The sequence below is a fragment of the Berghia stephanieae genome, chromosome 8 (assembly GCF_034508935.2).
Source record: "Berghia stephanieae isolate SIO BIC M18660-M18661 chromosome 8, UCSD_Bste_1.3, whole genome shotgun sequence".
NCBI classification, from domain to species: domain Eukaryota; kingdom Metazoa; phylum Mollusca; class Gastropoda; order Nudibranchia; family Aeolidiidae; genus Berghia; species Berghia stephanieae.
This window is the reverse complement of record NC_088367.1, coordinates 46,840,697-46,855,964: the sequence shown is the minus strand read 5'-3', so window position 1 is coordinate 46,855,964 and position 15,268 is coordinate 46,840,697. Positions and strand designations below refer to the sequence as shown.

At 36.5% G+C, this 15,268-nt stretch overlaps 1 protein-coding gene across 3 annotated transcripts in view; it reads left to right on the top strand.

Annotated features, from left to right (window-relative positions):
- The window catches only part of LOC144978781 (protein bark beetle-like), a 38,322-nt gene extending 23,305 nt beyond the window's left edge, over positions 1 to 15,017 (top strand). For all 3 annotated transcript variants that reach the window (XM_078925261.1, XM_078925259.1, XM_078925260.1), the window contains exons 17-26: positions 397 to 2,471; positions 3,629 to 3,903; positions 4,494 to 4,708; positions 5,560 to 5,743; positions 6,994 to 7,096; positions 8,454 to 8,624; positions 10,717 to 10,871; positions 11,481 to 11,575; positions 12,130 to 12,337; positions 12,691 to 15,017. In XM_078925261.1, the coding sequence (XP_078781387.1) occupies positions 397 to 2,471; positions 3,629 to 3,903; positions 4,494 to 4,708; positions 5,560 to 5,743; positions 6,994 to 7,096; positions 8,454 to 8,624; positions 10,717 to 10,871; positions 11,481 to 11,575; positions 12,130 to 12,337; positions 12,691 to 14,810 (5,601 nt within the window). In that variant the 3' untranslated portion in view covers positions 14,811 to 15,017. The remainder of the gene's footprint in view (positions 1 to 396; positions 2,472 to 3,628; positions 3,904 to 4,493; positions 4,709 to 5,559; positions 5,744 to 6,993; positions 7,097 to 8,453; positions 8,625 to 10,716; positions 10,872 to 11,480; positions 11,576 to 12,129; positions 12,338 to 12,690) is intronic.
- The last annotated feature ends 251 nt before the right edge of the window (positions 15,018 to 15,268 follow it).

The window sequence follows — 15,268 nt, the reverse complement described above, 5'->3', positions numbered from 1 at the left end:
GGCAGAGTTGGGTCTTTGAAGTGGCCCCTCACACTAGACACCTATTTATTGCTGCTCCTTCTTTTTTTTTTTTTTTACAGTCCCCCTCTCCCATCTACTGTGTATTTTAAAATCTTAATGTGTGACTGATCGTGTATTATGTCGGGTGTCAATAATTTTAAAATAAAAATGACCAAAAATTAGAATTTTGGTTTTTGTCCCTTTAAGAACCTTTGTCTATTATCTTCAATAAAACATATAAAATTAATCCAAAATTCTTATTTATTTTTACTAAAACATCATTTTTTAGCATCTAAATCACTTCAACAAAATACCAGTTTGAAAGCAGTGGGTGACATATTCTCTAAACCTATAATCTTTTTTTTTTCAAACCATTCTATTTTATTTGCCTTTCAGGATCTTAAAGTGCATGATAACCGTCGTCATGCCATGCATATGCCCTCTGTCACAAAATTCCATGAGGATTACATTCCAACTTATGAGGACATGACCAAACCGGAACGTGTCGGCGTCATCAAATACTCTGTGGAAACTTCTGTTTTCCTTAGAAATGGTATTGGCATTCTTGCGGAGCACAATCACGTTGATTTTGCCAATAATGTCTGGCAATGGAAATTGTTTCAAGTCAGAGTGTTAAATTCTGTCAAGGGAGGTCTCGAGATTGAGGTTCCCAGAGTCAATGATGAAACAGAAAGAGAAATCCATTCAGTGAATATCCGAGAGTGTGTTTTTGAAAGTAATCGTGATTTTGTTTTCACAATTGCGGGTTATTATGCAGATGTAAAAATCAATTTCAATCAATTTACGGATAATAAATGTATGATTGGTGTGATTTCCCTCTCTGGGATGGAAAAAAGTTTGGAATTTGAAAGTAACAAAATCAGTGGAAATGTAGCTCGTTATGTATTGGATATGGATATTCTTAGTCACTCAGAATACTCAGCAGATGTCAAAGGAATCATCACAACAAATGAGATTATGAATAATTATTATGAAGGTCCTGCCTTGCCTGGATCTAAATATAAACCAAAGACTTACACAATTGCCATCAGAGGATTGCAGAATATGAAGATCAATGTAAACCTCTTCAGCAACAAACAATTTGATTACGAACTGGTTGCAGGAGTGACAGCCCTCTCCCTCAATAACCATATGGATGTGCAACGTAATTACTGGGGTGTTCCAGATGAGAGTAGCATCCGTCGAAGAATTTTTGATTTTGAAGACTGGAATAACTATGCCATAGCTGATTACTGGCCATACTTAGAGTTGCCCAGACTCGATGCTTCTCCAACAATCGGAGAAAGAGCTGAGATACTTTTGGATCCAATTTACCTGGGTGGGCCTGTTGAGAAGTCACAGACCTTGATGGAAACAGGAAGGCCATTCATTGTCATTTCTGATCTAACCATCATGCCAGACGTTGTTTTGAAAATTCCACCAGGAACAGAACTGCAATTTAGACCTGAGGTTGGAATCCTTGTCCTTGGTCGCATCATTGCTAATGGTCTGCCTTTTAGTCGAATCAAGATGAGGCCATTACAAGATGAATCTCTTCTTCCTCAAGGTCTTGTAACACCTGGCCGTAAAAAGAGGAATGTTGTAAATTCAATGGTGCGCTTGAGGGGTGATGGCAAATTTTTCAAAAATGCTGGGTTTCTAGAACTGTACAATGCATCAAGCAAGTCTTGGAATATGATGTGTGATAGTCAGTTTAATGAAAAAACAGCTGAGGTAGTTTGTCGAGAATTGGGCTTGGAGACAATTAATGTTCATGTTCGATTTACTCACCTGTATGATCATTTTATTTTTGGAAAACCCCAATACTTCCGTAAGGAGTTTTGGTTTAATTCCTATCACTGCCGAGGTGACGAGACGAAATTGGACCACTGTATCAAACGCTATAATTACAATCTTCAATCGTGTGTCTATGCAGCAAACTATACATTTATCACTTGTGGGGACCGGAATTTAGAAGCTGGCAAGGAATACTGGGGAAATATAAGATTCTCCAATACATTTATTGAGGAAAAAGCTCTTGAGTCTGATAAAGGCATACCCCAATCTTCCATGAGTTATGTTGACATAGAGGGAGCTGGAATTTTACACGGTCAAAAAGTTGGCGCAATTCAAACAACTTATGTCACACCAACATTCAAGCATATTAATATTACTAATTGCGCAGACAACGGTTATGACATTGTGGCACCTCGGCAAGATTTAAAAATCGACATGCAAAATATCTCAAACAATCTCGGATACGGTGTGAACGTTCTCGTTCTAAACGGAGAGTCCAGGGATGACAAGTCGTCGTTCCTGCCAAATGGTCCAAGTACAATACCGTACAATGTTTACGGGCTGGTGGACATTTGCAGCATGGAAAAGGAGCTGACCATATCCACTCGTATCATCGTCTTTTACAAGTATGGCCCAAACAACCGGGCCTGTGTCAAAATTATCAAGGCTAAGAAGTAAGTAATTTTTTTGGGGGTAAAATTTTGTTTGGAATAAAATTGATACATTTAATAAATGACCTCTTTCATATCTCATTTACTAATGCTAATTGTATTCCTTGGTCTAGAAACTATTCTGCAGTCTTGTCACTTATATCAATTAAATTAGTTTTAATAGATTTTGTCACTGTAAAAATTTCCAAATTTCGACTTAAATCTAGATTCAAATTTTTTAACCAAAACTTCAGAGAAAACTTTATGAAAATAACTTTGATTTAAATCAAAGTTTGATTTACTCTACTGTTAATGGTTTTTAATTTGAATAATGCTAAATATCTATTCCAAAGCAATTTAAATAATTGATGACTATAAAATGGTTTGAAATTGTAGATATTTGGTGATTTTTTATTCGATATTTTGCAAGCAACACAAAAATAGGAAATCTGGTGTTTAATATGATTCAGTGCTAGAATAAGTAGACGGGAAGTGGGAGTACGTATATTTATAACGGGCGGGGTCCTGAATGATTATGGCATTGTGCTGTGACCCAGACAGTCCTGGGTTTGAGCCTTGCTTCAGGCACTTTTGTTTATCCCTTGGGCGAGATTATCAACCCCTAATTTACTCACTTTGGGCAACATGGGTGATTGCTGTTGGCATTAGACGTTTGTTTGAGGGAATATCAATATTCTTTCATTGAAGCCAAGGCGACAGCATCTAATGAGTTATAAATTATTTTTTTAAAAAATATATATTTTTAAGTATCTGCCTTTAAGAATGTAACATTCAGTAACCACCTTAACTCTCTATTTTATACACAACTAATTGGTACACATTTACGTGGGGTGAAGTAGCCGAGTGGTTAAGGCATTGTACTGTGACCCGGAAGGTCCAGAGTTCGAGTCCAGCTTCAGGAACTTTCGATTTTTTCATTGGGCAAGCTCATTAACCCCTAATTTGCTCAATTGGACAACATGGGTGATTCCTGTTGACATCAGACATCTTGTTTGATGGATTATCTATATTCCTTCATGGAATGCCTAGGTTTTGGTATCTTATGATGTCTTGGCGAAAGGGCATTATTTTTTTTTATTTAAAAAAAAATGGCACACATTAGATTAGATTATGATATTTAAACCTCATTTAATTCTTGTTTTTGTTCTCATTTTCATCAGCTCATTCAATAAAGTGGGTGTGAGATTTCTGCAAATCAATTTGTTCCATGAGGATTTCTCTCGAAATGTTATCGAGTTCTTCAATGGAAAAGATATCCGAGAATCCAATCGCTTGGCAAGTATTGTTGCAAACTCCAGCCATGACGATGTTTTACAACGTTACGATAGCACAGGGGATACCCTATCTATTCACATGCATGCCTCGGTAGGCCATGAAAGCTACGGATTCATTGCCGAGGTCATCAAGTTGCCATTTAGTGGTTTGACTTTTCCAAGTGAGTATGCCATTTCCATGTACATTTTTGTAAACTTTTTAGAGAAAAGAAGTTTATCATAAGTTCTCATTGGCAAAAAATGAGCATTGAATTTTTAATGTTACAATTTTAATTGTCGTTACAATTTTAATTGTTATTAGTGTTTTAGTTTTTTTGTTTGTTTTTTTTTTGTTTTTTTTGTCTGTTTTTTTATCTGCTGATAGCAAAAAAAAATTTTTTTTTGAGATTTTAATCAATACATTTCACATTTTATTTTTGCTGTGTTGCGTTCAGCAATTTTTTACCCAACAGTATGTCCCAAAAAAGGAAAGGAAAAAGCAAAAAGCAAAAGAAATACTTTTAGGATTGTTTATAAATCATTTATGTTCAACTTTTCAGTTCAGTTATGACCAAAGTCAGAGGTTTACTGTATTTTCAATTCTTTTTATTTTTTCCAGAATGTTGACCCCTTTTCTACGAACTCATTTCATGTAATTACAATGACTACTTGATATATTTCAGAATAAATTAATTTTATAATGAATTCGAACATTTATTTAACTGAATAATTTTGCATGATTATATCTACAATATTTCTTTCCCTAATATAGACAGTGAATTTTCCCACAAGTTAGCACATGCAGAAATCCGAGGAAATGTAGCTGGGGCCATTCGCTACAAGAACGTTGGAGAGGTCAACCCATCTGTGTTCATTGAACACTGTTTCATATACCGCAACGGCTACCCTATACTCAACTTGACCTCTCCTCCTACCATTGACATTTCACTACAGAGCACCGTCAGTTTTAGAATGTCTCACAACCAGGTCAGTTTTTGCAGTTATTTTTTTTCCTTACTTTATCTGACCCTGTATTTGCACGCAGAAGAATAAAAAAGAGAAGATGCTTCTTATATTTCTTCTTACATTTTGAACAGGATATTGTTAGTTTAATTTATCACTTTTGATAATGCAAATTCAATAGATAGATAAATTTGACCTCACCTCCTGCCAATGACATTTCACAGAGTACCATCAGTTTTACAAACTGGTCAGTTTTTACAGTTATTTATTTTTTTACCTTACTTTATCTCCCCTTTTCTTTGTTAGCGTTTAAAAAAAAAGAAAAAAAAAGAATTGAGAAAAAGAGTGAGAACAGGTTTCTTTGGATTACCCCTTACATTTTAAACAGGATATTTATTAATTTATTTTAAAACTTAGAAAATGAAAAAGTAAGAACTAAGATGAATACTTAAAAAGACCCAAAAAAAAAGTAATTAGTTAGAGACTGATTTCATGATATACCTTTATCATGAATTTTGTTTATGCATAAAGCAAACATACACATTAGTTTATTGACCAATAGAACAATGGTACTGATTGGTACTCATATTTTTTAATGCTGATGATTCTCTTTCAACATGCTTGAACATCTAAAAGCTTAGAATAAAACAAAGATAAATTTGAAAATAATGTGGTCAAAAAAAAATATGACCCGCGTACATTACTATATCAAATGTCCTAACACTAACATCCTTCACCTGGAGAGAACTTGTTTTTCTGATCTCCTGAGTACAAGGATTTTGGACGAAAACCATTTTTTGTTTGTTTTTATTTGAATGCAAAAAAATGTAATATAGAATTATTTAATAATTAGAGTAATCTTTGACATTTTGCAGATAAGCCACAACAGAGGAGGTATGTATTTGTTTGCTCACACCTCCACCATCACCACAGCTTTGAATGGCAACATCACTAACAACGTTTTTGCCTTTGGTACTCATGGAGAGGCCATCAACATTTCTGGTCACTACTTCCCAAGAATTATGCTGCATCAAAACTACATATATAACTATACTTCGGGTATGCAATATGAAGATAATAAGTGTGATTCATTGATTATACTCATAACTTATTGATAATCCTCAATAGAACCAGAAAATAAATAAATAAATAAATTTTAAAACAAACTGTGAAATAAACTTGAGCTTGAGCTTTTATATAGCACAATATCCACTAAATGTGCTCAAAGAGCTTAACAAGGGGTCCCTGACCAACAATTACATGTAGAATAAGACATGACGCCTGTTAGGTGAGAATACATTTTTTTTCGGACAGAGACAACGCTATTAACGGCCAGTTACTCATTTTACACCTGAGTACGGTGAGAGAATGTGAGTAAAGAGTCTTTTCCAAGGACTCAACTATGCGCCGAACTCAGGACCCTCCGATCCGAAAGCGAGTGTCATACCACGAGACCACATAGCCACACAAAATAGGTACTTATCTTTATTTGAAACATTGCTTTGGTTAGTATTGCAAATTGTTTGTCATTATTAACCTCAGCATTGTTCAGGCATATCAACGTGGACTGTCTCACTTTCTCAAGAGGGCCAGCAATCTAATTGGACTGAAAGACTCATGATCACAGTTTTGTCAACATTATATTATTACCACACCTATTTTTGTATGATTGTGGACATGTCTAAAGCCCTTCTCAACTCAAGTTTCAAATTGGTACTTGGTCTAAATTTAAATCTGGTTGTTGATACAGTGCATTCTATCCAAAGGAGAGCTCAAATCTTTTCCTGCTACAGAGACTTGAGTAAATTAGATCTCCAAGTTCCCTAAAGGATTTTTTTTTTTCGGTTAGACCATTAACAGCCATTTTCTTCAGATTTACTTCTTTTTTTTTAAAATGTTTTTAAAAAATCAAACTTTAAAGTGTATGATAAAGATCTGAACAGGTGTGTATGAAAGGTGCCAGACAAAGCAAGAAAGAAAAATACTGGTCAAGGTAGACTGATTTTTTGGGGATGTTTTTTTTTTTCTTGTATTTTTCTTTCTTACTTTGTCTGGCACCTTTCATAAACAATTATTCAGATCTTTATCTTCCACTGGTGCCTGATTCGTAGTTTCTTAATTTAAAGTGTAGGATTATTATTTATTTTCCTCAGTAAAGAGTATTAATTTTAACTCAAGGTTTATACTTTGGACAATAATGGAATTTCCAATATTTTACCTTTAACATTATCATTAATTATAGAAACTTTTTGTTTCTCATATGAGTAAGATGTTATTTTCAAAAAATTGTGCATTGATTTCCATCTCAGGTGACTTCAGAGATATCATTCATGTAAAAGACGTTGTTGTAAACTTTACCCAGAATTACATTCTACGCAATTTGGGACATTACATCCTGAATGTCTACAGCAAGTAAGTGAATTCATTTTAGATGTCAGAGTACATTGGTATGAAGATCTCATTTTATTGCATATTTATTATTTCCCTTTTACCCATAAGGCATACAGGTTTACAATAGCTCAGTTTGTAGAGCATATGCCTCAAAAGGAAAGGGATCGGTTTTGATCTCAAATTTTAACCACCGATTTCCCTGTCTAACCAACTGTGCTTAAATAGCTAAGTCTGCTAAACAAGGTAGAAACCACTTAGCGATATATAGACTGGTGTCCTATCCAATAGATAGAAAGCAATTACTTTCATCTGCTTTACAAATATGCAAGTAGCATGAGTTTTACCAAAATGAGACAATTTGTTTTACTCTTTGACACCCAAAGAACTGTTTACATTATATTACTTTGAATTCCAGTATGAGCAAAAAAATTTTCTAATATAATCGGTTTTTGTTACACTAAATGCATTTTGAAAATGAAATAAAAAAGAAGTTTAAAAAAAACGGCAACAAATTGACGACTGTATAGATAATCATGCAAATATATCCCCAGACAAATAAGGGAGGGGGAGGATGAATGAGAGAGAGAAAGAGAGAGAGAGAGAGAGAGAGAGAGAGAGAGAGAGAGAGAGAGAGAGAGAGAGAGAGTTCATACCTATTTTTTCTAAAAAACGGAGGCGTCAGCGCAAATGAAAATTGATTTTCGGCTGGAGTTATACAATTATTTTGTTACATGTTCTTTAAATTTCTTAATAGTCAGCAAAATGCTAGTTGATGTATGACATTATAAAGCTCATATTTACCAAAATTTGTATGAGTTTTATTTCCAACCAATAGCATCTTTTTTTTGTACTAGTCAAGTATAGAATAAAATAAAATTTCCTTTATTCATGTTTATGGGAAATATTTGTTATTGAGTTCATCTGGAGAAAGGGCTTAAATAACCCATCAGCCGTAGTGCAGAGATGCAAAGTGAGTGATAGGGACTATATCAGACCTGCCACCTATAAAGATTTTTGTAAAGTTCAAATCGGCCAAATTTGGATCTTTTTCCACAGATTCGAATTTTTTCACCAAAATTTTTGGGGGGAAATAGTTGAAAATTTCGATTTTTGCAAGAAATGGACTTAAGACTAAACTGACATGACATCAATTCAAAATCGATTTAAAGTGATAATTCTTAGAAATAGTAATAGCATTAGAAATCATACATTTTTTTTTTATGTTGATAGTGATTTTTTTTTTTCTTGAAATTCAATGAAATTCGGGAGATTTTTTTACCCGAAAAATTATACACATTTTATATTTGTTGCTTGTTGCAGGTCTGCTCCGTTTCTTGCTCTCATTCTGATGTCTCTTCGCTATCTCTTTAATTTTCAGTGTGGATTCAACGGCACCTCAGCTTTACGATAGGAATGGCATATATGACAACAACTCAACTGCTATCGTCCAGGGCACCATCAAGGTTGGCCAGGGAACACCGAAATTCTCCACCAACTATCTGGTCAATCCTCTCAATGACTTTGAAATAGAATCGTATCCAAATATACAGTGAGTACCTGGCAACACACATAATACTATTTTTTTCCCCAACTGTTTGATATTAAGACTTGGTTTGGCTTAATGAATCTCGACTCCTTCCATAGTAGTGCGGGGCGGTCCTTGGCAAGCTTAAGGACCACGGTCCTACGGTCCTTGGGAAATGAAGACCGCAAGGACCGGTCCTTTTCGACATTGAACATTCCTGAGAGACTGTTGGAAATTCGAACCGGTTTGACCTTTGAGACCGTGGGATCGTTCATTCTTGAACTGTTAAAGACCGCTACACGATGAAAACCGTGGTCTACAGGAGTAAAACACACGGAGTAGTCACACTCATTTCAAATTGTAACCTAATTAGAGAAGAGGGGTGATGCCTTCTTTATTTGCTCACCGTACTTCATTGTTACTTCGATAATTTAATAAAATTTGAAATTTATCCCCATTGACGGAGATAATGGCATCGCCCAAGGCATTGATCGAGTTGTTCGTGGCGTTGATACACACACGCAACTCCTAACCCCCCCCACACACACACACATTAGAGGGCAGCGAGCATTGAAGAGTAAGAGAGAGACGTGAAGTTATAATAAGAGGGGGTGGATGAGGTAATAAGAGGGGTCGATGGTGACTTTTCGCCAGATCTAACAAACTCAGCTACCCATTCATTGCTGAGTAGACAGGGATTCAGAAAAAACTCGACTGCACCCGGGATCGATCTCTGGCCCTTTGCGTATAAAGAGTGCTCTATCAACTGAGCTATCGGGGTCCCCAAATATTCTATTGGACTTTTTTAAAATTCAGACGTTATAACTGGATTTTTTGGAAGGAAGAAACTAATGAAACTCATATTATTTGATTAGTAAAAACACCAAACGAAATTTTAATATTATTGTATTATTTTAAATGACAACACTGCGATAGAAAGGAGTGGTGACAAGAGATGGACAAAAGAAAACAAAAAATCGGATTTACTACTTGCTAGGTTCGACACACACACACACACACACACACACACACACACACACACACACACACATCTTTAGTAGTCACATACATTTCAAACAATAACCCATTAGAGAAGAGGGGTCATGCCTTCACCATAGATGATTGTCATTGCGATCATTATGGTGTAGTAAATTTTGAAATTTACCCCGTATAATGGAATCGTCCAAGGCGTGCGCCTCCTGTTCCCCCATCTCACACCCGAAAGGGCGGTTTGCGGAGTGGAGGGAGGTGGTCGTCTGCCTCTATGGTCGTCTGTGTCGTTTAGTGTATGGCAAAGGGGGGTGGGTGCGATTAATTATGTGGGATGGTTGGTGATTGGTGGAAGATAGGCTACCGAGGCAACGAATCGCTGGGGAAGTAGTAGGCTATAGAAGTGAGGACCGTCGCCGGTCTTCCCCTATGGGACCGGTCTCCGGTTCACAGCTAAAAGACCGTGGGACCGCCAGTCCAGACCGGTCTTCAGCGCGGCACTATTCCATAGCATTGTCAGGTAAATCAGGAATATGAATGAATATGATAAACACAGAGGTCTGTTTGTTGTACTGAAATTAAGGAATTGAACATAATTAAATACAACGGTTTAAAATGAGCACAATATATTTATATAAGATAGGTTTCAGGCTTAAAACCATTCTTCATCGTGCGGCTATGTGGTCTTGTGGTATGATACTCGCTTTTGGATCGGAAGTTCCTGGGTTCGAGTCTCACTCAGCGCATAGTTGAGTCCTGGGAAAAGGCTCTCTACTCACTTTCTTTCACAATAGTCAGGTGTAAAATGAGTACCTGGCTGTTAACAGCGTTGTCTCTGTCAGAAAAAAATTATAATATCGCCTTACAGGCGTCATGTCTTGTCCAAAATGTTAAATGTTGCTGTTGGACAGGGACCCCTTGTAAAGCGCTTTGAGCACGTTAAGTGGATATTACGCTATATAAAAGATCCAAAAAGTGATACGATTTGATTAATTTAAAAAGATGGGAGATAAAAGCTTCAGCTTGAAGAGTTGAATTGATTATTATTTATTTTTTAAATTTCATTATTTCAAAAGATTGTATTTGTCTTTTTCTTATAATAGAATGACTATTTTTTTTTCTTCAGCTCTGACAACAAACGAATCCCAGCCAAAGGTAACTGGTGGGGGTCTGAACGCCGGGTTTTTATTTCAGGCAAGATCTTTGACAAGTTTGACGATTCAAGTCTGACAGAGGTTGAGTTCTGGCCTCCCATTATTGACAACAGATCTCTGATTGAAGGTAAAACAAAGAATCGCCCTCAACTCTTTATCCATTTCATTTAAAAAAAAAAAAATTAATTTTAAAAATGGTTGATAATCTAAAACTATTTCTAATATTTATATTGCCTGATTTAGACTTTGTATTGCATGGCTGTAATATTGTATAATTTGATATTACTTAAGTATTGCACGACTATAATATTGTATAATTTGATATTACTTAAGTATTGCACGACTGTAATATTGTATAATTTGATATTACTTAAGTATTGCACAACTATAATATTGTATAATTTGATATTACTTAAGTATTGCACGACTATAATATTGTATAATTTGATATTACTTAAGTATTGCACGACTATAATATTGTATAATTTGATATTACTTAAGTATTGCACGACTATAATATTGTATAATTTGATATTACTTAAGTATTGCACGACTGTAATATTGTATAATTTGATATTACTTAAGTATTGCATGACTATAATATTGTATAATTTGATATTACTTAAGTATTGCACAACTATAATATTGTATAATTTGATATTACTTAATGTGAATGTGTAAGATCTTCCTACTGCACGATTTTGATGTTTCCTCTGTTGTTATATAATTTTCTAAGGTGGCTGCCTGCCAGGCTGGGTGACAAGTAAAGGTCGATGCTATCGATATATGGGTGGCGCTCTGCCTTATCGAGAAGCCCAGGATTTCTGCCAGGTAATCTCCATTCTTTTGTATGGACCTGTATGTGTGGAATTCTAATTGTAAAGAAAAGGTTCATAGAGCTGTTGGAAGGGGAATGGGTGCAGTGTAAATGATTTGCATTATTCTAAATATTATTTATTAATTGTACACCTCAGCTTAGAGAGAAAGAAATAATGATAGGATGATATTTAAATAATCGTTTGAATTTGCCTTCATTTTGTAGATCTTGGCTTTACACAATCATTTACAATCATTTAATTTTGTTGTTATCATGAAATAATCAAAATAGAAAAAAACCCATTTGTTTATTATCTTTTTTTTTTTGGTACCAATTCATGCATGAAATCAATGGTTGCTGCAATGATTTGCCTTTAAGCGAGCTCAAGAAAGAGAGAGAGAGAGAGAGAGAGAGAGAGAGAGAGAGAGAGAGAGAGAGAGAGAGAGAGAGAGAGAGAGAGAGGAGAGAGAAGACAGAAAGGCTGAGAATGAGTGAGTGAGAAAGAGAGATTGTATTGCTGTTTATTTTTTAATTTTCTTCAATTTGCTCGTATTCCTCTACTTTCCAGTCCCATAAAGCCTTTTTAGCAGAGGCCAGAGGTCGAGAAGGATTCTTCAACTATTTGATGAGATTGTACGTTGTCAACCAAGACTGGGCACAACGGGTGTGGGTCATGTCTGACGTAGGGCTGGGACGCTGCAGTGCTTTTGAACGTAATTATGTTGTGACCGAGGAGGATTGTCAAAGACGTTACTACCCTTTCATATGTGAAACTGGTAGGTCAGATGTTTAGTTTATTGTATTTGGAATTTTTGTTTGTTTCATTTTGTTTTATTTCTCCCCTCTTTTTTTACCCTTTCTTTTTTTTTTTTTTCTTTCATTTTTTAAAATGTTTTGAATACTTATTTGATTAATCTATTTTAACAAAAAAAAACATTCTTTTCGTAAATTTCACAATATGCTTATTGTTCTTGTGATTTTTTAAACGACTTCTGTTAAACGATCATTTTAACAATACCATTTGATCGTTAAATTTAGAGATTAAAAGAGAAAAGTATATTAATATTATAACTCTTAAATTTGGCCATTCACATGTTTTTTTTTTTTTGCTTATTCATTTCTTCTCCAGATCCCTCGTTAGCCCTTCCGAGTGAGCTTGAGTCTTCCATCAAAGCCATGATCATTGGCATCGGTGTAGGAGTTGGAGGGATTATTATTATCATCATTGTCGTCATTGTTATTTTATGGTCACTAAAGTCCAAGAGAAGAGAAAAGGAAAGATTTGAACGTACTGCCTCCATTCGATCCTCTCTCAATAACCTCAACAAAATTGGAGGATCTCTCGGATCCCTCAGAGGAACCAAATCAACGCTGACCATGTTGTCTGAAGGGGCATCAAGGAGGAGATTGAATGAATTTGATGAGAGATCTATGTCCTCTACCATGAAGAACTCGCAAAGTTCTGCTGCTGTTAGTAACGGATTTGGAAGTACGTACAGTATCAATTCAGGATATGGAGTAGAGATGAATCCAACACCTGTTACTCCAGCTGCTGCAGCTTCCTCAACAGCTCAAAGAGGCGACACTGGCCGACCTGTACACAGTTTACGACCTGACAGAAGTGGGCGCAGAATGAATAATACTAACAATAATGACAGAGAGAGAGATGAACAGGAGAGAAGAGAGAGAGAACGAAGAAAGAAAGAAGAGTTTGAAGCTCAAGAGAGGAGAAGGCGAAGGCATCAAAGGAGATATTCTGAGGAAGATGAAGATGAATATTCCTCAGAGGGTCGAGGTAAAAATGATTATAGCTCAGAGGAAGAAGATTCAATTAATAAGAGTGATTATTCCTCTGAAGAAGAGGATAATGTCAGTGAAAATGAGGATGAGTACAGGATGGATAAAAATGATCGTGGAAATGATGACCCTGATGCGAGAAATATGCAATACAAAGTCCACAGATCTCATGAACATTTGTTAGAGAAACAATCATTACCTCAAAAGCCAATAGGTGGATTTGGAAGAAGATATCGCTCAAGGGAGAACAGCCAGGATTTAGATCACAATGATGGAGCATCTGCTCAGGCCCTTCCTCCAAAATCCAAACCTTTCAGCAGCTTTGCACAGCCAGAGGACCCATCAGAGCCTCCAATCAAGAATATCCACACTGTCTTCCCTAGATCAGATTCTAGAGAGAATCTGCCCACACCTCCAGCTGATCCTCGCCGATTTGGCTCGGCATCAAACATGGTAGATAACTACAACAACAGCAACCAAAAACATGTCTTGAAACCAAAACCAATTCCATCTTACGGCGGCTCACAGGATGAACTACGAAATCCAAGCCGAGGATCACCTGTGCCATCTGAAAGAAGTCAGGCATCCCACCAACGCCCTGCTCCAGCCCCAAGACAGAAGAGCATGGGAAGCCAAGAGCTGCTATACAAAAATGCACCCAACTACGACCAAGTTTACGACGAACGGGGCTCAGATTCTTCCAGGAATCAATTTCCAAGGTACAACAATATCCCTGGTTCTGACCAAGGATCCAATCGGGGACCAATGTACGATCCTGTATACGATGGTAACAGGTCAGACCAAAGTAGATCCACTGATAAATATGAACCAGTGGAATACAATCCACACCAACAACAACTGCCTGAAATGGATTTCTTACCTCGACAACAACAACAACAACAACAACCATTTGGAAATCCTACCCTCGGTCGAAGCCGAGAGAGACTAGGTCCTCCACCACCTGCCCCTGCCCCTCTACCCAGACCAACTGAACGCCAATATAGGTTGGAATCAGACATAGATAGTTATGCTCCTTCCATCCAATCAGACGTCGACTACATGCCCCGCAATCATTTCCAGCCCAGGAACAATTTCAACGACCCCTTACCTCCAAAACCAGGGGCAGCACCATTGCCTTCTAATAACGGCTTCCCAGTTCCGTCTCCTCATCGAGGAAGTCGAGATAATTTGAATAATGTTCCGACATTTGAACCACCGCCATATGAAGAGGATCCACAAATGATGCCAAGATCATTGAGCAGAGACAACCTGGATAATAATCCGAGATCGTATAGAGGAAGTCGAGAGAGATTAGATGACCTCCCTCCTCCATATTCTCCAGGTGAAGATTTTATGCCTCGGCAGATGCGTGGCAGTCGGGATGTTCTATATTTAGGTACAGGGGCAAGACCAAAGCAACAGCATAATGAATCTTTGGAAACTGAGATTTGATGTGAAAGACAATGTGGAATGAGATTAAATTCAAGTGAAATGTCTCACAGTTACGTTTGCAATTTTTAGCCAGCAGTGCTTTATTTATACTTTCCAATATCTATGAAGGGAGAGAGAGAGAGAGAGAGAGAGAGAGAGAGAGAGAGAGAGAGAGAGAGAGAGAGAGAGAGAGAGAGAGAGAGAGAGAGAGAGAGTGGGGGCACAGAATTACTTAACCGTAATGAAAACAATTTATTTTTCTCTATATCATGAGATCTCACTAGATTCAACATCAACAAACATTCCATTTGTATCACTACCATTCCAACTTTAAATTTATTGCTGTAATATATTTGTATATAAAGATTTACTGTTCACTAAAATGTTCAGTACATAACATATACTGTTCCAGTTGTCACATGATTAGCATACGCACATGAACATTCCATTATATTTCATAGTGTTATATTTGTCTTGAA